At 35.2% G+C, this 26,867-nt stretch overlaps 2 protein-coding genes across 2 annotated transcripts; both read right to left on the bottom strand.

The window, feature by feature from the left end:
* Positions 1 to 1,180: 1,180 nt before the first annotated feature.
* Positions 1,181 to 10,751, bottom strand: LOC128557707 (chitin synthase chs-2-like). Its single transcript, XM_053545711.1, has 11 exons — positions 9,109 to 10,751; positions 8,633 to 8,766; positions 8,076 to 8,151; positions 6,126 to 6,322; positions 5,640 to 5,807; positions 5,072 to 5,222; positions 4,650 to 4,754; positions 4,119 to 4,234; positions 3,781 to 3,892; positions 1,611 to 1,808; positions 1,181 to 1,313 (listed from the first exon to the last, which is right to left on the bottom strand). Exons 1-11 carry the CDS (start codon positions 9,293 to 9,295, stop codon positions 1,219 to 1,221), a joined length of 1,539 nt encoding a protein of 512 aa, XP_053401686.1. The 5' UTR covers positions 9,296 to 10,751; the 3' UTR covers positions 1,181 to 1,218.
* Positions 10,752 to 15,149: 4,398 nt separating this feature from the next.
* On the bottom strand, positions 15,150 to 18,364 carry LOC128557067 (uncharacterized protein DDB_G0271670-like). The gene is made up of 4 exons (XM_053543663.1): positions 18,354 to 18,364; positions 16,112 to 16,887; positions 15,839 to 15,912; positions 15,150 to 15,278 (listed from the first exon to the last, which is right to left on the bottom strand). Exons 1-4 carry the CDS (start codon positions 18,362 to 18,364, stop codon positions 15,150 to 15,152), a joined length of 990 nt encoding a protein of 329 aa, XP_053399638.1.
* Between the last annotated feature and the right edge of the window lie 8,503 nt (positions 18,365 to 26,867).

Below are 26,867 nucleotides of genomic sequence, written 5' to 3'. Positions count from 1 at the left end.
TTTTTGTGTTGTATTGTGTGTCCATATCATTATGTGATATGTAGTTTGAACAGCGCTTTTGAACGTTTATTTTATAGATGAAAAGAGCGCTATAAAAATCTGGTAAATAATAATATTAATAATAATAATAATGTATTGTTGAGTTACATACCGGACAGAAAAAAAACCCTGTTGACATTTAACCTCCAAGTGTGAGCTAGGGGTCCAGGTTTTGCGCATGACACATGGGGAACGTTTGTTGGAACAATTGTGCAGAGTAATATAAAAAAAACCCTGATGAATAACAGATTTATGGACCGGACACGAAATTGCGGACGAACGAACGGACGGAATGATGGACGTTCCTATATATGGGCATTTATGTGGCTACTCTATTGTTCTCTCTATTAGCCACGTAAAAGAAAAAATAGCCACATACAGGCTTACGGAATGAATGACATCAAAGAATGAAAGTAACGGTACTCTATTGTTCCTATAGCCATGTAAGTATGCAAATGTAAACTTGAACAGACGGATGGACTCAAACTTATAGTCACAGAAGCTGGTTTTCAACCATTAGTGCCTTGGTGTGCAACCTATTTCGAAATACACGTATTACAAGAGGTTCAATAATAAATTTACACTGTTGATGTGTGCGGATATGGAAATATTCAAATACAAAACAGTTAGTTTTCCCATTCCTGAGATCCGCGAGATGCTAGAACGCATTATAAATAATTGTAATTAGAGAGAACTTATTCGAACAAATCACATCCATGATATACCATTTCAATTACGATAAGAAGACTCTTAGAAGTACAGATGAGCTGGTTCAACCTATGAATATATACTAAAATCTCTTTTGAAATGGCATATATATGTATATCCAAAATACATACTTTTTTTCAGATTGAAATGTAATATGTTTTCTGACCGCATGGCAAAAGAGAATATGAGAATATCTTTTCTAATGCTTACAACTCAGTGGATGTAATTCCGAGTAAAAAGTTATTCTCAAAACTCTAATTATCTAGAATCCAATCTTTTAAATTGAACTGTTTGGAAATTTCGTAACCCTAAATCAAAGAGTAGAGAGTAAAGTATAAAGAATACAGTTTTTTTTTCAGGCGCCCGTTACAAGTGTTTCTTGAGTCCTAGTGTCATGGGACGGACTTTGGTAGCATTCACTTTTAATGATTTTAAAACATCAAGCCTATTTTTTTTTGTAAGCCTAGTACATTACCTGAATATTGATCTTAATTTCTTTGCAATCTGATTTCGCATGTTTTCATACACGGTTGAAGAATCATTGCCACGACTTCCTTCCCTTGTTCCTGCAATATGTTATGTTCTACATAATGCAGACAACTAAATAAATTTAGCAACACAGCAGTATTACCAAGAAGTTTCAAATATAAGTATATGGAAATCCCAAAATGCATTGAAAACATACGCAAAATATTAAAAGCAAGTCTAACATTGTATTTTTACTTTCTGATTTGAAATCAATTAAATCTAATGTTCGTATTTCAATATCTTACTTTAAGAAAAGCACACGAAATAAAAGGATAAATATTGTTTGTCTTAAACAGAAATAAAAAAAAATATCATATAAATAATCATATAAATACCCCAAGATCTGTCAGTTATATTACATATGCTGTATATCATTAATAACAGATATCCGGCTGGTAGACACATTAGGTACCATATCCCATGTATCAGATATACACATTCTTGCAAGTGCAGTACAGCAGTGACTAGAAATATTCCGATTATTGTGGCAAGATATACTGAGGCTGTTGATATTTTGACGTCGTGGCTTATGACTGAAATTTTGAGTATGAAAATGACTAAAAATATATTTTAATAGAAACAAAAACATAAAACAACAACAATGATAAAATAAATATCGACATCATTGTTTTATTATGGACGTTTTGACTTTCAAAGTTGCATGCATCTTGTAAAGACATGCATGCTCTTACTTAAAATATTGTTTTCATTTTTAGGATACATTAATTTAATTATAATCTTCAAGGCTTAACATGTTTAATAACAACACATAGTTGTTGCTCTTCCAAAGTGCTTGCATGATATATTAACCTTTTATCATTCTGTTGTCTTTTTTCAAAGTGGCAACTAAATTAAATGGCCTGCACAGAGTCTCAATATCATGCAATGGTTAAACATGGTTTCTTGAAAAAATACTCTAGTACTTTCAAAATTGTTTCACGATCCGTCTTTGCGGTTGACAGACAGACTGACTATATATAGGCCGGAATAGTTGTAGTTCGAAGATATTGCAAACTTGATTTGTAATAACATGCTCTACATTTGACCCTTGCTAGAGATATAGCTGAGTTACGCATAGGTATCCAATAATCAGTTTGGTCTAATACCAACGTTACTCTATAAAGTAACGAAAATGGTGTTGTTTTGGAAACTTAACAAGCCGCATCTAACGATTTTGCATAATTATCCGGCGCGGGCTCGGTATTATATAGTCATAACGGCAATTCTCATTAACATTAAAACAGCTTCCTACATTGATTTTATTCCAATATCATGAAGTCATGTTCATTCTGAACTTTTGAAGAAATATTTTTGTTTGTTCATGTTCAATTCGCAAGCTACCAGTTTAGTCCTCCTTGCCAAATCTTTCATATATAATAAGTTTTAGCACACATGAAGACAACTAATGAATGATGATTTTACTATGACCAGAGAGATAGAAAGGAAGGGAACTATAGACGTTCAGATGTTAGACAAGACTCATTCCATTTTCATGACTGTTGGTGGAATCTTACAATGAATAGTAATGTAATTGAGCATGTTCACAGATAGTTGACCAAGTCGATATGACAAAAATAAACGCCCAAGCAGATGCGATTAGCAGAAACTACGAAAGAAAGTACGAATATCGTTGTTTAAGCTGAAGAGATTATTGCATTTGTAATTTGTGAAAATAATTGAAATTTAAGAATATACTATCATTTTAAAAGGAGGAGGCTTTGGATATAGTGACGACAAAATTATATATATGAGATATATACGTTTCACTCGATCTTTGGTTTATCATAGGGCATTCGATATCATTTGTCAGCAAGTCTAATACATAGTTACTTCAGACATCGGGCCGAATTCATTGCTTAAGATATCAAATGCCTTGGTACATCCCATGGGTTGTAAGTCTAATACATTGACATAGAAAAGTGGACGAAAGTAACGGACAGTTAAAAGAAACTATGCATATATTATTCATAGTAATTTATTATACCAAAGTATGCATATAAGAAGTAGGAACATAATAGATTTTCTGACTGTAACAGTACCTTATCAACATATCGAACGTCACTGAAATTCCTTTCATTTTTTCCAAGTTATAGGTATCGCATGGTCAAGGCTTTGTTCACGGACAGAAGGACGGACTCATGAACAGCAAAAAAAAAAAAAGGTTTTCCCTTGATCGACTTAGCGTTAATGGTGCGGATTCGAAGGCTGCTTCTTGCTAACTTGTAACAGAAACGAGTATCATATTTAAGACAATAGGTTAAAAGGAAAATAATGTTAATAAACATATATCTAGATATGTGATGGTGTAAACCTATCTCAAATTCCATTTGACATACTCTGCGTCCAGCGTCATTATATTATAATATCTCCTTATTGATTCCATCTGTAATAAATGTGATAGACACATAAAATACAATTCATGATACTAGGTAAGTGGTCATCAATCATTTTCAAAAATAATGTATATGCGTGTTTACTTTTGAATGAATTTATACAGTTACTCACAGTTCGCCTCTGCTCCAGGCAATCCATTGAAATCGTTTGAGATCTGCAATACTGTTCCAACTGTAACGGCTGTCATGACAGCTGCATACATAAATGTAAGGATCTTCGCAACCTGTAAAGAAGCGTTTACCTAATATTAACCGTTAGGATATTTTGTATATATACAGTTGTAAACTATAGCGCTTAAAATATTCATAAATAAAAAGTGAACCAGTAATTGTTGGTCGATTTTCATCAAGGTTTATTGCTAACACAGTGCCTTCTGCTTAAAGAGAACAGTGTACAGTATTCGTTTTAACGATTTTTGTTCAAATATTGTAATATTGTAAATAACTTACGGTAAGCTGAGTTTTTGATGATGTAATAAGACATGTTATAGTGAACCCTGTGCATATCATCAACTGCAAAATGAGTGTAAGAACTGGATTCCAGTTCCAAGAATACTTCAAGCCACCTGAAAACAACAACTCAAATTACTTGCATGAAGCCTCGCAACATAACAAGGCCAGTACGTAATTTTCACTTTTAAAACATAGTCTAAATATCATGTTTGGACTTACAATTGAATAAAGAGTTGTCTTTACTCTTGATAAGGAGTCGGTTTATACTAGTTTTATATAAACAAACACAAATATGGATGTTTCATGTTTGTTTTATAAACTGAGATATGTATACAATGTAGAATGAGATCTTGGTTTTAAGTGTACTGTAACAACTTCATGGTAATGTCAAGACAAGAATTATATAACATATTAGATTTTGAAGTGTGCAATGCAACAAGAAACACAGATATAAGGCTGTAACACACATGTTCCGGGGAAAATTAAATGAAAAGGAAGAAATAGAATGTTGCACAATGTGTATCTTACCACATATAACTAATACGACAGAACTTGGTCCAATCAAAGTAGCAAACAGCAAGACAGCTTGGTAAACCAGGAACAGAAATGAAACACGGTGGTTGAATTTATAAACTATAAAGATATAAATGCAAGAACTGTATTTTAAATGCGATGCTTTCGATGTAAGTTGTCTTTGTTTAAATAAATGTGTTTACATATCGTACCATTCCAAAGCAAGGGTTATATCTTTGGAACTTTTTCTTAAAACTTCTCATTATGGTTGCCTAAAGAATTGTGGGTAGATAAAATATCTTGCTGTAAGGGGTTTCAGGAAAGTCGTAAATTCAAATATAATATCAAGACACATAGACATTTTAAGTTATATGATAAAAAGTACAGTTATTTCATAGAAATAGCCTGTAAACGTTTGAAATTTTGAAATGTGTAACCTAACGTCCATTGCTGCAACAGCAGCATCATATTTGCTAGTGTTGAAACCACCCATCGCCTCCTTTGTTTGAAAAATTCATCAAATGTCTCTGGACAGTGTGTACTATTTTCTGATGCAGCACAATATTCAATGCGTCGTCCACTTTGAACCTATAGGTAGATATAAGTTGACTTACATTTCAAACAAGACAATGTAAATAACTACAAAATGAAGACAAATATTAAATAAAAAAACATATCAATAAGTATCAGATGTTTGATATTTTATTCGAGATCAAATGCATTACCTAGACGAAGATTGACTTAACATATTACACTCTTTTTACCTTATGTTTCTATTGAAGTCGTTGTAACAATTCTTATTACTTTTATTAGATGTCACTTTTCAAGTATTTATTTTGAAAATGGTTCATAAAATGAACATGACTCGTGGAACTTGCTATTCAAACTACTTATTGTGGAGAAGATATAGCACGTGATGTAAAAAAATCAAGAAATAGTTAGTTTGATAATGTTGAGTACACGTAATTTTCTGTTGGTTTTCTTTCTGTACATATAATATTATACCATAAGTGTGCAAAGCCATCTGTCTTCTCCCATATCTTTCGTAAGAAAGTCAAATGCATGCTCCACATCTGATGCGTAGGTTGGTAAGACCTCTTTAATCGCTTTACATCTGTACACACTGAAACATCCAGGCGAACAGAGAACGGATCCAGTTACATGTTCTGCTGCCTAAAATAGCAAATAACTTGAACCTTTCCTTTACTTTGTTTCGACATGAAATACACCATAGTTAAATCATGTCCTTAACTTTAAGCCAAATTTCATTAATAATGAATCCAGTAGAACTTTAGTACAATTGTTATTATGTAGACGCACAGTGTAACAGAAATATTAACCATCATAAGACCTAATATATTTACATTTGTTATAGATGTAATAAGAAATTGTGGCTTGTTTGCAGTTGAATAAAAAAATCAACTTTATTTCATATAAATATACTGAGAAAAAAAAGCTGGTATGCACTATCTTGCTTATAAAAATAATAACCTTTTGAAACCAATGACCGATAGCATATTCGAAAGCTTGATACCAAACAACTGGACCATTCCCAAGAGGAAAGGTACGCGCACATACTGCGCCCACACTGTCGTCACGAACCATCAAATCGAGAAGGTAAGCTATTGATTCTGAAGTGAATTTAACGTCAGCATCCGTAGTCAAAATGAAGACATCTTCCTCTGTAGCTGTAAAAGTTAAGAAAAACATTATTTTACAATAAAACTTAATTATACAATAACAAAGTGCTGAGAGTCCTTGATTTTGGTAATGGACTGTAATTTGTACGTGCGACGGTAACAAGTAATTCTAAACAATGGACTGGGAATGAATAAACGATCTTAGTCATAATACTAATTGAACGCTATTTAATTTGCATAAAGCAGGTGGGTATTTAGTTTGTATCAGTAAATTCATAACGATTGAAATCCTATCAAAATTTGTAAAACCAGTGTTGTTATTTGGACGAAGCTCGCATTCTTCGCCGTTCGCCTGCTGCTAAAATGGCAACTATAAAAGATTCTGTGTAACCTATGTTTCACTGATATTATTATTTAATCAGTTCAATACAATAGAAACTCGTAACAGAAATCTCATGAGTTTTGTGCGGTGTAACGTTAGTAGGACAATCGCCTCCTCTCTAATAGTGATTATACGCAAAGTGCGAAATCACGATGACGAAGCTCATGTTCACGATTGAGAAACGCAAGATCACAATCATTGGGAAGCGCGAGAACACGATAGCAATACGCGAAATTATTTTGTAGTTACGCTTACGTGATCCCACGCAGCGCCATCGTGGTATCGCGTTTCAAACTTTATACATCGCTTACTCTAGCAATAGCGCAATACCGGTATTAGGATTGCGAGGTTCGAAATCGTGACATTCTATAACTTTCGACGTTTATACAATGTACAAGTGAAACTATCTCAAACACCATATATATGTGTATGTGGTGCACAATATTTTCGATCAGTTATAAGAATAAATACCTTGCAAAAATCATATGATTGTCAATACTTTTGTACCACTAGTCACATTCAAAGCACCCCCATTTAATGGATTATTAGTAAAAAACATTTCTGCCTAAATGTGTAAACGAGTCCTTTAAGACAAAGTAAATATATCACGTCACTGAGTAGCGGATAAGCACATTTCAATCAAGGATAAGATTGTTTTTGTCCGAAAACTTGGTTCTACTGACGATGGAAAATAAACAATCATGTCAGCACAGGTTAATAAGATTTCTAGTGCATACATATATTCCGTACACTTCGAATCCTTGTAATGGTTACCAGATTACAAATGTTCGTTTTCATTTTATACCGAAACATGTTTATCAATATTTCTATGTTCAGAAGAGATTACAGAAGTGGGTGGACAAGCCTCAGAACTTACTTCCGAGTCCATCTTGTTTGATCAATAGAAAACGTAGCACAACAATTATTATAAATTAATAGAATTACATGAAAAGTGCACATGAAATATATTTAAAAAGGTCATTTCGAAGTGTAAGCTATGTGTATGATACTAACGGAATTATTTAAAGTCAGCAATGAGAAATTGAAACTACAATCGATGATGAAATTCCAAGCATATATTCCAGTGCTTCGAATTATAGTTAGAGTTCGTGAAAAAAAGGTATTGTTCTAAGGAATTTTGGGACAACTTATACAAAAAGGAAAATGATATCTTAACGCGAATTGACACCGCCCTGATGATGTGTTGGGTTCAAATACACCGGGGCGAGGGGCGATGTATAGGCTGCATTAGTAGTATACAGTAGAATACGTAATTATTGATTTTGTTGTTATTGTTATATAATTTTCTAATGAATAAATTCATGTGAATTTGTTTCTTTCTCTGGACTATCTCCTGAAGTGCGGATATTAGGTCTCCTAACAATGGAAGACGCTTGTTAATGCTGGCTTGATAATTACCATTCATCTCTTTCAGGCGCCAATCTAACACATAAGACATATACATCACCTGACTCCATCGCTTTTTACTCTTAACCTGAAGAAATGATAATATATAGAACATAATGAAAACAAGAACCCAAATCAAATACATTTATGACAACGAATGTTAAGTATTTGTATAATTATTAATTGGACTACATTAACTTCATACTAGTAATTATCAGGCCTGTATTTGAGAAGCTAATGAGCATTTCAATTTTATAAACGAATAAAATTGTTGCGGACATACAAGTTTTCGAAACATAAAATACTTTGATAAAATTCAAGAAATTTTATTCTTTCAAATTATTTCTAAATATTCCAATCATTATCAATATATTTTCAACAAGTAGAGATTATTAAACAATTAATCTATAAGGGTAATGTAATTTGATAATATAAGATCCAAGTAAATAATGCATTTATTTCTATATATTAATTATAATCTATACTTTTAACATTATATTTTCTGTGCCATCAATCTGACAGACTTGAGAGCAGGGTGCTTAATTATTTCTATGTTCTAATATTTTTACCTTTGTGTTATCTTTCATGTGAATTGTAAGGTCCATCGTTTCGTATTCGTAATTTGCTATTTTTGTTCTGAGGGTATACTTAAGAGACATCCCATATGGCGTATTTCTTTTTTCACATGTATCCGGTGGTAATCCTTTTCGCATAAAAAAGCCATATCAGTTTTCCAACTAATATTTTATAAAAGGTATCAAAGTATTCTTGTTACTGGCAGTTACGTCACTACTCATGCAGAATAAGTGAAAGTGTTATTGCCTTGATAGCCATTCAATGTCAATTCTAATGTACCTTTGTACTAAAGGAACATTCATGTACTTGAATTGCACATTAATGGAATAATTTTAGATAAGTTAAATACGTTGACGTCATATCAATTCAGATTAAGCGAAGCTCTTAAGGTAGGAATGTAAATGACAACATAATAAATGTTATTTGAAGAATTGCTTTAACGTTACACTACAAACATGATGCAGCTCACCTAACACTTCATCAATAAGGTAAAGAAGCTGTAATGCATACTCCGTTGGATCTGTACCTTTTGTAGCACCATCAAATATAATATGCGACTCAAAGTGTTTTTTATCTTTAGTTTGTAAAACTCCATATATTGATTCCAAAAGTTGCTTCATTTCATGTTCATCCTGGAAAGGTTTAGTACAATTCATATTTCAGTTCAAAACAAATTCTCAACTGTTAATGCCATCAGATTGCAAACATTTTACGTTCATATAAATTATAAATGATATATATTAAATTTTTACAATAATCTTAACCAAAACACATGTTTGTTTTTGTTAAACAACATGTAGCCCCTGAATTCATTTGCGCAACCAAAGTAGTCACAGGAAGGTAATAAAATATTTTCAAACCTTCATTTCTGATGATTTCAGTAATATATGCAATTGGTAATGGACATTCTTGACAAACATAATACAAAGGTCATATTTTATATCATTCCGTTGCTGAAGTATGTGTATAAAATTTACACAAGTGCTAAAATACCTCTACCTTGACTGGGCGACTACTATAAGATACGAGAATCATATTTAAAAATGCTTTCAATGAAATCGTTTCTTATATGAAGCGCGAGATGTTTCAAACAAAGTACAAGGCCAAAAAAATAACACATTTAATTCATAGGTTTAAAAACAAACATTGACATTAAGATAATATTATAATCACACTATCTGATATAGTTCAATCATTGGTAACCGTTATTTCTAGCCAACTCATTTACTTGCTTCAGAAGTACAGCTAAACTAGGGCCCGTGTTCACAAAACATTTTTTGGTCTCAGCTGAGTTTGAGTTTGAAATTTTGATATCAGTTTTAATAAACTTCCAGGTTAAATTCCAACTTAGACTAGCCATCAAAACTGAATAGCAACTTGAAAATACAATGCAGTTATTATTAATTAAATTTTAGTTTTAAACATGCTATTTAGATATAAATGACAAATAAAGTTTCATTATCAAACTCAGATGAGACTGAAATTGTTTTGTGAACACGGGGCCTGGTGTTTACAATTTGAAGTGAGGTGGGCCGGTGGTCTAGTGGTAACACGCTTGACTGCCAATCCAGAGGTCCGGGAATCGAATCCCGGTCCAGGAACTGGACATTTCTGAGATGCTCTTGAGTGTCTCCCACCTGACTAAGAGGCCTGTACTGGTTCTTCCCAGGAAAGACGGCTTTGTATGTATCGGTGCTATACACCGGGTACGTTAAAGAACCAGACTGTCTATTCGCAAAGAGCTAGGCTAAGTTAGCCGGACGGGCCTGTATCTCTCTCTGTTCTCTCTGTCTGTTCTGGGGGCTTTATCTCACTCTGTCCCTCTGGTCAGATCGCTCTGTGTCTGTATTAGTAGAGGATGAATTTCGCGCCCTGTGCGGCTGCGTTTGCTATATTTTCACAGCTATGGAATGCAAATGGGGTGTTGCTGTCATACATAAATCTGCATTTACTCTTCGTGTTGTTGCATCTAGTCGTGACAAAGATTTTAAACAATTTGAATACACGGATTATAATTTGAGTATCAATGGCTTTTTTCTACACGAGTGGCAGTGATATATAGACCACCACCAACAAAACAAAACGGTTTAAAGACTAGTGTGTTTCTTTAGAAGGAATGACATACTTTCCTGGGCAGGTATGTTTCAGTTAAACAAAAAAAATCACATGTGGGGAATGAATTTCCATCCCGATTTTCCCAACCAAACTGAGATGCGTCAGTTTTTAAAAGTGTACTTCAGTCATGGGGGAGGCTTTAACGGGTGAATTTTTTTAAAAAACCAGGAAAAACAGAAAAAATATTATCATTTGTCGAGGTCTTCGATCCAGGTTTTGTGAAAATACGTAATATGTCACGGTTTCCCTTTGAAATTTCACTTCAACGCCTATCCCCAAAAAAACCCTCCCGAAAACTGAAGCAGTTTTTTTTTTGGGAAATTACGTTTCTTTTGACGAAAGCTCTTTCAAACAAACATTTATTATTATTTTTAAACCCAAAATTTAAAAAGCCCCCCTTTTCATGATAAAAAATTCAAAGGCGCTTTCAGCAACGCACCCAAAACCGGGCGCGAAACCCCTCCTCTACTATTTACGGACACAGACGATTTTACCAGAGGGACGGGAAGTAAAGAAAAAAACCCCCACAAAGAATCAAAACCCCGATACAGGTTTTGCCCGGCTAATTTTGCCTACCCCGGTTGCAAAAACACCGGGTTTTTTAAGGGCCCCCATTTATAGCACTGATACACGAAAGGGGATTGCCTGGGTTCCTGACCATACAAACCCCCCCTCTAGTTTGGTGGGAAACCCTAAAAAGCTTTTCTAAAAATTCCCAGTAGTTTGCCGGGATCAAACCCCCCGGGCCCCTCGGGAAAGGGAAAAGGCCAGTGTGAAAACCACTGAGCTTTTCCGCCCACATCTCAGCCCCCTTTTCACTAAATCTTTTCCAGAGGGCACGGGACGGGAAATCGGGCTAGTAAATAAAATTTTCCCAAAAGGATTTTCCTTACTGAAGAAAAAACATCTCCCTTTTAAACCCACAAAAAAAAAATCGTTTCTTCGACCTAGTTTGTCCGTGGTATCAAAACGAACTTCAGAACACTAAAACCCCAAGCTTGAGCGAAAAGGGGCGAAAATTTCAAAACAACTACAAACCGTCAACTATATAGAGCCCAAAATTCCCAAAACCCGTAAAATAAACCCCCTTATTAAAGGCCCGAACCAAACAACTTCTCAGAAAAGGGTAAAGGCCAAAAAACCAAACATCACTAGAGACAGCCATAAGTTTCCCGTCCCTCTAACTCTCATCAAAAGAACTTGGTAAAAGGGTTTAGTACTTTTTCATGGGAAAAAAATTAAAACATTGGGTTATGAAAATTTTTTTTTCGCTTAGCCAAACTGATTGTGTTTTCATAAAACTTGCATTTTTCAAAAAACCAGAAGTGGGCAAACTGTCTTTTTGATTGGTTTCCCTTGAAAACGATAGAAGAGTTAAAACAAAATTCATACAAAAATCCCCAAAAACAAATCCTGTAAACTTGAATTTTTTAAAACCAACATCTATCACCAGCCGGGGCCGTTAAATAACAAACCCCATAAAATCCCTCAATGGGAATTGGGTTTAAATGTCCCAAAAGAGTTTTTAAAAATTTGCTAGGATAAAACCCCTGTTTTTAAAACCCAAAGTTTTAAACCCAAAAAATTCCAAAAACTACGGGCCTTGTCTAACCTCCCTTTTCATTTCAAAAATTTTAAAGAAAAGGTAGTAGTTTTCGCGTTTTTAATCGGCTTTTGAGTGAAAAAAAGCACATGGGGGACGCAGCTGTTTCCCAAAAAAAATTTTTCATTCAACTGTTTTTGGCTTTGAAAAAGGGGTCCAAAAATGACATTTTCCCAATCTCCCCCGCCCAAAATTTTCCTGTAACAGTCCTGGGTTTTCCCCCATCGTCTGCAGTTTTCGACACGTTAAACCCCCAAAACACTTTTAAAACCCCGACCAAACCCAATCATTTGGAGTCACAGCCCAAGCATTTGCATGGATGCCCTCATATCTTGTAAACCTTTAAAATCAAACGGGCGTTGGGGGGAGCTGTCGACCCTATGTTGATGAAATAAAAAGGGTGCCCCAGGGATCGGGTTTTGGCCCAAAAAACTATATCATGTAAAACAAAAACCCGGGTTTTCCCCATTTTAAAAACGGCAATGAACTTCTTAAATTTTTTTAAATCACGCCGATGATTTCCAATTATCCCCTTTTCCCTTTTTTTTTTTAAAAAGGCCAAGGGGCTGGGGTTTAGAAGTGGGGCTTTCCCGCCGCTTTGGGAAAAGCATCTGGCTAAAATTTTTCTCGTGGATGCTTGAAACCCAAGCTAAACTAAATTCTGTTTAAAACGGAGGAAATTCTATTCACTTTAAAAAAGCGTAACCCAAGTAAATTATGACGCCCCTTTTTGGGAAGGGTTGGGTGCCTCTGTGAAAAAGGTCCACAAAATGTTTTTAGGTTTGTTTTACAAAATCCATCTTAAGAAACTTATCTATTAACATCAGAAACAATGAGTTCACGAATTTAAAACTTATTTACGATTATATATCAAATATACATTTGCAAACGTTTTTACATCTAATCATTTATTTTGTCTCCCACCACACAGTGGTGTGAGAGACATATTGATTTACTCCTGCGTGTCTGTCTGTCTGTCTGTTTGTCACAAAGATTGTCCGCACTCTAAGTCGAACATTTCTCATCCGATCGTCACCAAACTTTAAAAAAATGTGTTTGCCAATAATTCCTCGGCCAAGTTCGATAACTAGCTGAATAGGCCCAGGCAGTTCGGAATTATGGCCCTTGAAACTTATTTTTGTTAATCAAAGCACACAAAGTCTGATAAGGCAGTTGAGGTCTTGGTGCATGGTTTACTCATATACTACTATTCAGATGATTAGGCAATTGTGGGACATGGGCTTTTCTCAAAAGCAGCTCTAGTTATAATTCAAATTGTGGTAATCTTGTAGAATATCACTAGTGCACGCCGTTTTACAGCAGCATTCAGCAGACAGAACAAATCCTCAGTGTTGTTATATTTTCTGGTCCTTTGGGATCATGTAGTCCATTCAATACATGTGTAATAGAGTTCCGCTTAAGCCGGTGCTAGGGGGCGTGAGAGGTGTTGCACTTCAAGTTCCATTACATCTCATGAACAGACACGATCAAACCGAGTCTGCTATTATTTTGTTAGGTTGCATTCTATGCTTCCAGAGGATCTTCTTACAGATTTTATTATTTATTCCCACGCAGGTAAAAGAAAATATAGCGTGGCTTTACAGCATATTTACAAATGTACGGAAAGAGAAGCGGCATTCCAGTCAAATGTTTAATTAATTTTAGCAAAGAAAAAGTTTAATTATATCGATTTGTATCTAAGGTAGTCCTTGCATATTCTTAAGGCAACGTTTACTAGACTGCATACTTTTACTTTGAAATTATGCCAGACGTAGAACGGCACGTTTATTCAGTGACTGAGTATATTGTATGATATAGTACATGTAACAGTATATTCACCTTAGTTTAGTAACTTTTGTATTATCTCTTTTGTATTACTTATAAGACATTACATATGTGTTTTCGTATCTCACGGCAGGTCACATTCTAACCAATATTGATAAAAGTTTAACTAAATGTGTTTTTGGTCATTGCTATTTATGTTTAGTAAATTTTGTTCTTGTAACGATGGACTGTACATGTTCAAGTTATGCCAATAAATTACTGTTCTGTACTGTTCTGATATCCGTCTTCAAGACAGTATAATGGGCGTTGAATCATTAATCATTCATTAATAGAATCTCTTGTTATGATGATTAGTTATGATTATAGATTAATATTGTTTGTTTGCATAATGGAACGTTATCTCGGGTAGATGTAATTAGATCAAACTTCGATAAATTATCTAAAAACATCAAATTGCTGTCTCAATATTTTTAGAATTAAAAGAAATTAAGAAAATATTTTGCATTACAATTACATTCAAATAGATTTCTACACAGTATTGTATCTTCTTTAAACGCCCGAAAGGCCGTATTTACGGTATTATGTGATGGCACAGTGTTGGACTTTTATCTTTCCCAGGTCACACGTTTCACCGACTCGGAAGAAAAAGGTGCTATTCTTCTCATTTGCAAAATAATCTTGTGTTTGTAAAATAGGTGATGAAAAGAAAATCACATATTTCAAAGATTTTGTCCATATATTTCAGTGCTATAACGTATTAATGGCATCATCATAATCATTATCATCATCATCATCATCATCAACATCACCATTATCTTTAGAGACAGACATGTGTAATAATTATTATTTGGCCATCAACGTTTGTCCGTCCGTCTATCTCCATAACTCCTGGCCAGATTCACATGAACTATTGGTACTAAACCCAGCTATACCTATGGCTTTTTTTGTCAGAGTCATGGGACTTTATCTATTCTCAGGACATTGCCTCAGAGTTTGATATAGATTAATTAGCATGAACCCCAGGCAGTTATGTATTGTGACGCGGGATAAAGCTCGTTCCGTATAACGTTTCTGCTGCAGCCACTGCTGCTTCTGATACTGCTGCTGCTTCTACTACTACTACTACTATTACTACTACTACTGCTACAATAACAACAACAACAACTACTACTGCTGCTGCTGTTGCTGCAGCTACTTTTACTACTACCGCTACTACTGCTACTACTACAGCCGCTACTGATACTACTGCTGCTGCTACTTATACTACTACTACTACCACATCAACAACAACAACTACTACTAACCCTACTACTGCTGCTGCTGCTACTACTACTACTACTACTATTACAACAACACCAACTACGACTACTACTACTGCTGTTGTTATTGCTATTGCTACATTAACTACTACTGCTATTATCTCTACTACTGCTGCTACTACAACAACTTCTATTACGTTTACTACTGCTGCTAGTGCTGCTGCAAATACTACTATTGCTTATACTAACTGCTGTTACTAATACTGTAACTACTTGTTCAACTAATACTGCTGCTTATATTACTACAGTTGTTTCTACTACTACTACTAGTAGTAGAAGGTACTGCATCCACTACCACTGCTACTAGTTGCTACTACTACTACTACTTCTACTACTACTACTTAAACTACTACTGAAACTACTAATACTACTCTTACTGCTGTCACTACTTTTATTGTTGCCGAATCTGCCACTACTACTGCCACTACTACTGCTGCCGCTGCTACTTCTCCTAGTATTATTATTACTACTATTACTGCTGCTACTACTATTGCTATTGCTGCTGCTACTTCTGTTACTACTAATTCTACTATTATTACCACTACTACCGCTGTTGCTACTACTATTATTATTACTACGTATACTACTGCTGCTACTACTACTGCTACTGCTGCAGCTACTTCTGTTTCTACTAATTCTACTATTATTACCACTACTACCGCTGTTGCTACTACTATAATTATTACTACGTATACTACTGCTGCTACTACTACTGCTACTGCTGCTACTTCTGTTACTACTAATTTTATTATTATTACCACTACTACCGCTGTTGCTACTACTATTATTATTACTACGTATACTACTGCTGCTGCTACTTCTGTTACTACTAATTCTACTGTTATTACCAATACTACCGCCGTTGCTACTACTATAATTATTACTACGTATACTACTGCTGCTGCTGCTACTACTGCTATTGCTGCTGCTACTTCTGTTACTACTAATTTTATTATTATTACCACTACTACCGCTGTTGCTACTACTATTATTATTACTACGTATACTACTGCTGCTGCTACTTCTGTTACTACTAATTCTACTGTTATTACCAATACTACCGCCGTTGCTACTACTATAATTATTACTACGTATACTACTGCTGCTGCTGCTACTACTGCTACTTCTGTTACTACTAAATCTACTATTATTACCACTACTACCGCCGTTGCTACTACTATAATTATTACTACGTATACTACTGCTGCTACTACTACTGCTACTGCTGCTACTTCTGTTACTACTAATTTTATTATTATTACCACTACTACCGCTGTTGCTACTACTATTATTATTACTACGTATACTACTGCTGCTGCTACTTCTGTTACTACTAATTCTACTGTTATTACCAATACTACCGCTGTTGCTACTACTATTATTATTACTACATATACTTCTGCTGCTACTTCGAATTCTACTGCTACTGCAACTTTTATTACTACTACTACTACTACTAAAACTATTACTATTACTACTGCTGCTGCTGCTTCTTCTTCTATTGCTACCGCTGTCGCTACCGTTACTGCTATTATTATTACAACGTATACTAATGCTGCTACTACTACTACTGCTACTGCTGCTGCTACTACTATTATAATTCTACGTATACTTCTGCTGCTACTGCTACTGCTGTTGCTACTTCTGTTACTACTGTCACGGTACGGACTTGGTCACGTAAAGGTAGAATATGTGTCAGGCAGCTGGTTAGCTCCGTCGGTAGAGCACTCGCCCTGTAAGCGAGGGGTCCCGGGTTCGAGCCCAGGACTAACTGCACATTTTTCTCACCCTGCATCATTTGGCGCCCAACGTGGGGCCTAGGCTTGCTTGCTTGGTCAGTCTTACGACGCTTGCAATATTATGTACCTCCGGAATTCGAGGACGAATTTCCAATTTGTGAGGGTGTGTCACGGTACGGACTTGGTCACGTAAGGGTAGAATGTGTGTCAGGCAGCCGGTAAGCTCAGTCGGTAGAGCGTTCGCCCTGTAAGCGAGGGGTTCCGGGTTCGAGCCCCGGACTGACTGCACATTTTTCTCACCCTGCGACACTACTAATTCTACTATTATTACCACTACTACCGCTGTTGCTACTACTATTATTATTACTACGTATACTACTGCTGCTACTACTACTGCTACTGCTGCGGCTACTTCTGTTACTACTAATTCTACTATTTTTACCACTATTACCGCTGTTGCTACTACTATTATTATTACTACTACGTTTACTACTGCTGCTACCACTGCTGCTACTGCAACTTCTATTACTACTACTTCTACTACTACTAATACAGCTATTACTTTTATTGCTACTACTGCTGCTTCTGCTGCTTCTACTACCGCTACCGCTACTGCTACTGCTACTTCTACTATTACTACTACTACATCTACTACTATTACTATTACTGCTACGGCTACTACTACTACTTCTATTACTGTTGCTGCTGTTGCTGCTACTACTACTACTACTACTACTACTGCTGCTGCTGCTGTTACTACTACCGCTGCTGCTGCTATTACTACTACTACTACTTCTACTACTACTGGTGCTGCTGCTACTGCTGCTACATTTACCCTCTGAAACTGAATAATTTGATTATACGCCTATTGTATACAATGATATATTCAATGGCGTCGTACATTATTATTATTATCATAACAATATTAATAATGACAATAATAATAATAACAACCTTATTGTAAAAACAGTTTAGTAATGTGGACTGCTCGATTTCAAGAGTATTTCAGGCTGATCCGTTCTCACGTGTCCGCTACACATGTAACTGCCCCATAGAAGGACACATCAACTCAGATATTAACTGGACTAGACGGCATAGTACAAGGACCGATATGGGACTGGGGCTAAGAATTTTATTGGATGAAACGGCATACTTCACGTCCATGCTTATTTTTCGGCGACGCCGTCTAAATTCGTTTTCGTTTCCTATGCCACGTGACTTCAGTTTGCAAATCAAACTACTTGATAACGCATTATAGATAATTTATCAAAATGGAAGATTTATGCAACACTCTGCCTGATTGGACGAGAGTGTCAATTTTTTTCACTCTGTTGATTGTGCTACGCTGAGTGAAATGTAGACAAAGCGTTTATCCTAAACGACGCTATAAATTCACAGTTTTAAAGCTAACTTTGGCTCAGTATATTTAGCAAGAATATTGATATATCTCAAAATGATAAGTAAGTTTAATAAATATGATAAAAACCTGTTCAAATACCAAAATATATCAAATTAAAGAAAGAGCTGAATACGGTCTGTGTATCACATGAATAAAGGTGTGATAAGAGTCTTTTATGTAGAGAAGTGCTTTTTAAAAGATTTTCCTTGTTACAATTGTCGTCTGTATATGAAAAGGTTTCTTGCTTTTGTGACTTATCCAGATTGCATATTAAAATGAGTACTTGTTTGCTTTGATATATTTGTTATAAATTATTTAACTGATTTATTATATATGAATATTTTCTTTAGTATGGTATGCATATGGAAGCGTCCTGGTGCCAGCAGAGAGATTTAAATTTGTCTTACGTACGACTTACTATCTCCTACGTAGGAGTTAGTATCTCCTACGTAGGACTTAGTATCTCCTACGTATGACATAGTATCTTCTACGTAGGACTTAGTATCTCCTACGTAGGACATAGTATCTCCTACGTAGGAGATATTAAGTACTACGTAGGAGTTAGTATCTCCTACGTAGGACTTAGTATCTCCTACGTAGGACATAGTATCTCCTACGTAGTACTTAATATCTCCTACGTAGGACATAGTATCTCCTACGTAGGACTTAGTATCTCCTACGTAGGAGATATTAAGTACTACGTAGGAGTTATTATCTCCTACGTAGGACTTAGTATCTCCTACGTAGTACTTAATATCTCCTACGTAGGACATAGTATCTCCTACGTAGGACTTAGTAACTCATACGTAAGGTTCTGTGGTCCTACTCGCGTTTCCGGTACATGTGTTAATTGGACATTGCTGGTTGACTTCTTAATTGCGTGCTAATAAATTGCATTTATTGCAATATTTGATTTATTTTCTAAACTATATATATTCTTGTACTTTATGTGTTGTCTCGAGAAGGGGCTTAAATAAATAACTTTTCATTGCAATCAGTGAAATTAACTCTTAACCACTGTTTCTAACCAATAACAAAGAACGAATTTATATAGACCTGATTGCATGACACGGTTATCAATGTTCTATAACATTTAGTTAGTTTCAACTAGTCAATTATTCTTTTATCTAGTCACTCTGATCAAACAAAATTGTAAATGTTATTTCGCATGAAATTAGCTCTTATATACTGTGAAGAGCGATAAAGGGGAATAAATCATGTTTACCAAGTTACTCGTCCTTAATTTCTTCTCTCTAGGCATACACTTAACAAAACAAAGGATAACCAGATTTAATGACTGAAACCTACAAATTCCGTGATATTCGGTAATTAAAAGATTTTACTGTCAAAAAATGCTTCACTTTATTTAAATACTATTCTATTCTTCCTCTTTTTCACATATACAATATATAGAAGATACACACACCATGTTAAAGAAAGCAAAACCGTCGGACCACAAGTTGATTTGACATTAGTTTTTCGGAACACTATAGACTCGCATCAGTCATTAGAGTCATTAAATGTAAAGCACTTTCCTCTCTGATACCACTTTCTGAAAAAAAAATCAATACCTCTTACCTCTGACTCTAACGACTGGACAAATGCGATCTGAGCTAGGCAGTTTTCATCCCAGCTATAATAATCACCATCTCATTAGAGATCATTGCAAATGTGTTCATGATGTAACATAACCCTTGATTGACTCCTGTGCCCTGGATCATAGAATATCCTTTATGACCTTCACAGTCTGTATAATGAAGTGCTTGCCAATGAGTACCTTTTATTACCAGATGAATGGGAGAGGTGTTAATGAACTTTATACTTAATAAACTTCATAAATGTATCATCTTTAATATGCAAATAAAGTAGAAATGAGTGTTTGAAACAAAAAAGTATCACTAGTTTATTATCATGTTAAATCTTAATTTCCTGTAACTAGTTAATGCTTGACCTGAATGTAGAAAAAGAAAATTGAGCCGTGCCATGAGAAAACCAACATAGTGACTTTGTGACCAGCATGGATCCAGACCAGCCTGTGCATCCGCACAGTCTGGTCAGGATCCATACTGTTCACTAATGGTCTCTCTAATTGCAATACGCTTTAAAAGCGAACAGCGTGGATCCTGACCAGACTGCGCGGATGCTCAGGCTGGTCTGGATCCATGCTGATCGCAAAGCCACTATGTTGGTTTTCTCATGGCGCAGCTCAAATGATGATAACACCTAATAAATATTGATTATTAAAGGCACTGTCCTTGAGATCATACGACAACAGAAAAAAGAGAAATTTTAGGTACCAGTATCAAGAAATTATATATAATGCTAATACCGCTTAAGAAAGCTTTGAATTAATTACTGACAGATTATATGTTATTGAACCACATGAGAACTAGTTGTCTTAACTATCTTTTACACTGGAAATTGAAAAGCGTTTGTAACGTTTTACTGAGGTAAACTGCCTAATTATTAAATATCTACATTCAAGGGTCATTGTATACATATTCCTCCGTGGTGTATATTGTTAAAGACAGTATGAAAATTTTCATTGCCGTGGCGGGTTCGATTCCCGGCTCTGGCATCTTTTTTCCTTGATTGAGTAGATTAAGGATAGTTTAGAAACAAAAACTCGAATTTTAATGTCCATAGTATGTATGACCGAACTTCAATTTTAAAGAAAGACCATTTTTAGCCAAAATTTGTAGGTCAGTGCCTTCATTGAGGGAAAGTTTATTAATCAAATCGCACAATCGGTCAAAACAATAACTGGCGGTAATTATATTTAGTAACTTTCATGATATACTTTAATCATACTTTTGAATTCTTTACATAATTTCAAGAGAGGCCTCCATAGCCGAATGGTAAAGGTTCGAAACCTCACATGACATGTTTCAATTCTTCATGCTCATAAACTGCCCGGTTGGCTTATGGAATGTCGGCGGTTGTAACCTGATGTCTGCCCATGCCTGGAGCAATGCCTAGAAGTGCACCTTGTGGGTAGCGCAGTGTGACTATACCCAAACTACATAGTCCCCCCCCCCCCCCAAAAAAAATACAAAAAAAAACAACAACAAAAAAACAACAAAAAAAAAACAACAAAAAACAACAACAACAACAACAAAATAAAATGTTCAAAAATATCTATTAAAACAAATTTATTGACTACTTCATCTATCAAATTCAGAACTTGGTCAAATGTGTCTTTAATTCATACTTACGAAGTTTGTGTGAGACATTGAAAGAAGGGAGATGTTTAATTATTTACAAATATGTAATCTACCGGTATCAGATAATCAGATAATCCTTACTAAATAATAGTACACACGAGTATATTGTTCCACTGCGCATGCTTGAGAGTCTTTTAGTCAGTGACATACGTACGAGTTACTAACTCCTACGTAGGAGATACTACGTCCTACGTAGGAGATACTAACTCCTACGTAGGAGATAATATGTCCTACGTAGGAGATACTAAGTACTACGTAGGAGATACTAACTCCTACGTAGTACTTAATATGTCCTACGTAGGAGATACTATGTTCCTACGTAGGAGATATTAAGTACTACGTAGGAGATACTAAGTCCTACGTAGGAGATACTATGTCCTACGTAGGAGATACTAAGTCCTACGTAGGAGATACTATGTCCTACGTAGGAGATATTAAGTACTACGTAGGAGATACTAAGTCCTACGTAGGAGATACTATGTCCTACGTAGGAGATATTAAGTACTACGTAGGAGATACTATGTCCTACGTAGGAGATACTAAGTCCTACGTAGGAGATACTATGTCCTACGTAGGAGATATTAAGTACTACGTAGGAGATACTAAGTCCTACGTAGGAGATACTATGTCCTACGTAGGAGATATTAAGTACTACGTAGGAGATACTATGTCCTACGTAGGAGATACTAAGTCCTACGTAGGAGATACTAACTCCTACGTAGGAGATAGTAAGTCGTACGTATGACAAATTTAAATCTCTCTGCTGGCACCAGGACGCTTCCATATATGCAAATATTGAACTCAGTTGAAATCTGTTTTATTATATATATGCTATATAATGACTGAATCTCATTACACTGAAATGAAGGTACGCTGCATACAGTTTATCTATGTGATATGACTACGGTCAAACTTTGCTTATGGAACAGAAATATTGAAATAATTACAATTGTATGTTTTGCTTGACCTTCACTTTTTTATAGGTGTGACGTCATTGTCCAAAGATTCATGAATAGCGAATATGCTATTTGTTAAAGCGGGATCAGTTGGCCTATTTTAGAAATAAATAAAAATAATAAATAAAAAAATCCTTTAACTGATTTTTTTCTCATGTATTCTAATCAAACTTGATTTGTAGCATCTTTATTAGGCCCGCAGCCAACTTTGTTCAGCTGGGACATTTGACCCCTTTTAGGGGCTGCTAGAGCTAAAACTAGAAATGCCTTTATACAGCGTCTCATGAACAGCTTGGTGGATCTTTGTCATAATTGGTCTGGAGCATCATTATAAGGTCCTCTTCCAAATTTATGTAAATTCATGTCTTCACTACAGGTTTATTGTATTATACACATGTAAGAGGCTATAAATGTATTTATGTCATTTAATGCCAATAAAGTTATGTTATGTTATGTTATGTTATGTTATGTTATGTTAAAAATTTATTTATATAGGAACTTGGGCCCTATTAGGGACCACTATAGCTAAAAGTAGATATGCCTTTCTTCGCATTAACCACTAAAATGTAATGGATTTTTATCAAACTCGATGTGTAACAATATCGTAAGGTCTCCTGCTATTTTGTTACAAATGGGGATAGGGACCAATTTAGCTAAAAATATAAACACGTTTAATGACCTCTTCTCATGAACCGCTTCATGAATATTCATCAAACTACTGCTGTAATTATTCGTCTAAGGATAAACGAAACAAAATTGCAACCCTACGAAACCTTTGCGAAAAATTAAAAAAGAACCATTTAAATTGTTAAAGTGCGGTGTTTAGTTTTGCTATTTGAAAAATGTTAGATGAAAGATGAATGTTAGATGAAAAATTCATAAACTTCTTTCCTTATTACAATTCGCCGACCATCATTTTTAAAGATATTTCTTGTTTAATAATACTTCAGACATTTCATAAGTAGATTCAAAGACTCTAAAAGAGCTCATTTTTCTGAGTGCTAAACAAACCTATGTAGGAAGCCAGGGACAATAAAAAAGTCAATATAGAAACAACCTGCCGGTGTAACTTCAGCTTTAAATGATGTACCTTAGATATAAGAAATATGACAGCATGGGGAAACATAGGGACGGGAACCAGTCTTAAATGCTTGTCCTTCACTGGCGACATTTGTTGGAAGAAGCCGTACAGCTGGCTCCCGATATGTTGGTTATATCCACGTATACGTCTTCTAGTATACCCTAAGTAATGTATAGAAGGACATTCTGGACTTCCTTTACCATTAAAAAGGAATAAAGCCACCAAATGAGTAATGAGTTAACTAAACAAACAAAACTATGGATGATCCTCTTCGCAAAGTTTTATCAAAATCAATTTAGATAGATTTAGGTATTTGATTAAACTATTTCACTTTGTCCATGACCTAAGACACTTAGCCAAGCTAAAATAAAACAAAATTACTATTCGCCAGTATAATTATTTATTATTAAAAGTAGCATGATCATCGTTAACAAGATTTGTGTAAAACTTAACATATAATATGTAACATAAATATACAACAACGTAGCAAAAACAAATGAGAATAACAGCCTTAGTCTGTATGCAACAAGATTATCTACATTCGTCCTGGAGGGCACGAGAAACCCATGATACATATAAAAGAAGAAACTCGACAGAACAATTAAAGAGGTAAAAATCTATCACAGACATAAACAGAAGTCCTCTGTCATTGTAACAACACAGCTGTAAGGTGCTTTGGTGTAATCAAGCGGGGAAATGCCTATGTGCAAATCTCCTTTTCGATAGTAAATACTGTGCATCTTTTAGTTTAGTAACCAAAGCACGTTCGCAATGTTTGTAAAAGCACTACACAAAGCGTTCAAAATCTTAGTCTCATTCCCATGCCAGTAAGTGATGCTCGACGAGGTTTGTCGCCTGCTGACCATGATTTGGATTTCACCCGGAAGTGACGTAGATCATCTTTATGTTCGCTATGCAGCATCGGTTTGTAGGTTTGAGGAAAACATTTCTCCTGAAAACAAGAAGCAAACAATGAAATAAGTTTTAAAAAAAGATATACATTTGTAATATCATCCATAAAATATCGTTTAATTATTTCTTTAAAAACAATTCTGAGTCCATAAACAGTTTTTACCACTTAAATATATTTTATTTATGTTTGTCTCGGGATCTTTACAACATTTCATCATAACATGAAAAATAGAACTCAGATGTAAAATGCTGGAGCAAGTGGAAAACTGTACTTACTTTGCACGTGTAGAAGAACGCTTTATATCCTCCTTCTAGGAGATAGATCTCAGGGAAGTTGAGGCGGGGGTAGTTATCTTTGTTCAAATCACGATCCAGAGATCTCAGAAAGCGGTACCTAAAATAAATAAAAATGATGAAGTTTATTATCAAGAAAATTAATTAGTTTTTAGGGAAAAACCTGTTCTTACTTTAAAAAAAAACATGGTTGTCCATATTATCTAAATAAATAAAAAATGGAGGCCTCCATGGCCGTGTGGTTAAGGTCGCTTACTTCAAACCACTTGTCCCTCATCGATGTGGGTTCGAGCATCACTCGAGGCGTTGAATTCTTCATGTGAGGAAGCCATCAAACTGGCTTATGGAAGATCGGCGGTTCTATTCAGGTGCCCGCTCGTGATGAAATAATGCACGGAGGGGCACCTGGGTTTTTCTTCCACCATCAAAGCTGGAAAGTCGCCATATGACCTATAATTGTGTCGGTGCGACGTTAAACCCAACAAAATAAATCAAACTTCAGTTGTTAAGGAACAGCTTATTTCTGTCATTGCTCAAATCATAAAGTGTAAAAAAGAGATATTCTTACATTTTTGGGCCTCTTTCTGATGAGAATTCGCAGTGAAAGATGAGCACGTGATTGGTGGTCGGTGACGTCACTGTTTCGCTGAGAAATCTCTGGACTGCATCTTTTGTGTAGAGATTGATAGCTCCCTGTAATAATTATGAAAATAAACATGGATTTCAAGAAAACATTGAAAGAGCAAATCTAACCTATTTTTATTGATAACGCATTATCAGAATATATTCGCGTAGAACAGAAAAGAAATGAAAAGTTGTGACAGAATACATGAAAGCGATCATTATGCAATATAAACCGAAGACAAAAAGACTTCAAGGTACCTTAATATGTCCGCCTTCATGTTCGTATGGATATCTGCAATCAATTATTGTCACTTTGTCCGCACAGTTGTCATAGACTCCATCAAGAACGTCAGACATCGTTTCCGGTGAGATGGTGCTAAGTTCACTGTGTTTTCCTAGAATTGTGGGTAGAATATTGACACGTGATCCGTCTGCAACGAGGTCAGATTCTGTAGACAGTTTATCAACAGCTTGAATGATGCTTGACAGCGGACTCAGAGGCGCCGTTGTTGATTTTGCGTTCGATTCAGGCGTAACGTTGAAGTGCTGAAACCGTCTCCTCTTTGTTGTAAGTGTCAAGTCGGAAGATGCCAAAGGTCGCTTAACTGATTTTTTCACATCATTTCCGTTTCCGTTTGCCTCGTTTTGAAGTATGTTGACATCTTGTACTTTTAAAGATAACGATTGTTTTGATTCATATGTCGCAGGTTGTCCAAAATTCAACCTTGTTCTAAAATTAAAACAAAACAAATGTTTGAGAAAAAAATAAGAGAAAATCGAGAATTATTTAGGTTAAGAAATACGTATTATCTATAATCTGAATTATTAAGTAAGAAGAAGTTTTCTAGTCCAAATGTAAAACAACTACTTAAGCTGTTTATTCGACGCAAAATGATTTCCAGTGTTAAGATATTCTAATCATCGGGCTTTTTGGGGTTCTTTTAAGATATAATTTTCTGTAGAAATATATGTAGAATAAAAAAAGTTTTTTTTAAACCACCAAAAATCAAGAATGATGTACTTACCTTGACTTCCTCGTTGATGTTATATCAGTAAAATCTGAAGGTATGGGCGCATTTTGTATGACAAGTTTTCCAAATTTGCTGTCACGAGACACGGGTAAAGACTGAATGAATCGAATACTTCAGTTGTGCTATTTATACCACTGACAAAAAGA

The sequence above is a fragment of the Mercenaria mercenaria genome, chromosome 1 (genome assembly GCF_021730395.1).
Source record: "Mercenaria mercenaria strain notata chromosome 1, MADL_Memer_1, whole genome shotgun sequence".
Lineage (NCBI taxonomy): Eukaryota > Metazoa > Mollusca > Bivalvia > Venerida > Veneridae > Mercenaria > Mercenaria mercenaria.
Note: the sequence above shows the minus strand (reverse complement) of the source record. Positions and strands in the feature narration are given on the sequence as shown.

Coding starts and splice junctions, on each gene's coding strand:
- LOC128557707 (XM_053545711.1), bottom strand. CDS start 9,295: ATGAATTGTACTAAACCTTTCCAGGATGAACATGAAATGAAGCAACTT. Junction 4,235..4,649: donor TGTCGTATTAGTTATATGTG/GTAAGATACACA, acceptor TGTTGTTTTCAG/GTGGCTTGAAGTATTCTTGG. Junction 1,314..1,610: donor TATAACTGACAGATCTTGGG/GTATTTATATGA, acceptor AACATATTGCAG/GAACAAGGGAAGGAAGTCGT.
- LOC128557067 (XM_053543663.1), bottom strand. Junction 15,913..16,111: donor TAGCAACAGCGGTAGTAGTG/GTAATAATAGTA, acceptor TAATAATACTAG/GAGAAGTAGCAGCGGCAGCA. Junction 15,279..15,838: donor CAATAAAAGTAGTGACAGCA/GTAAGAGTAGTA, acceptor TGTAGCAGTAGT/AGTAGTAATAGTAGTAGTAG.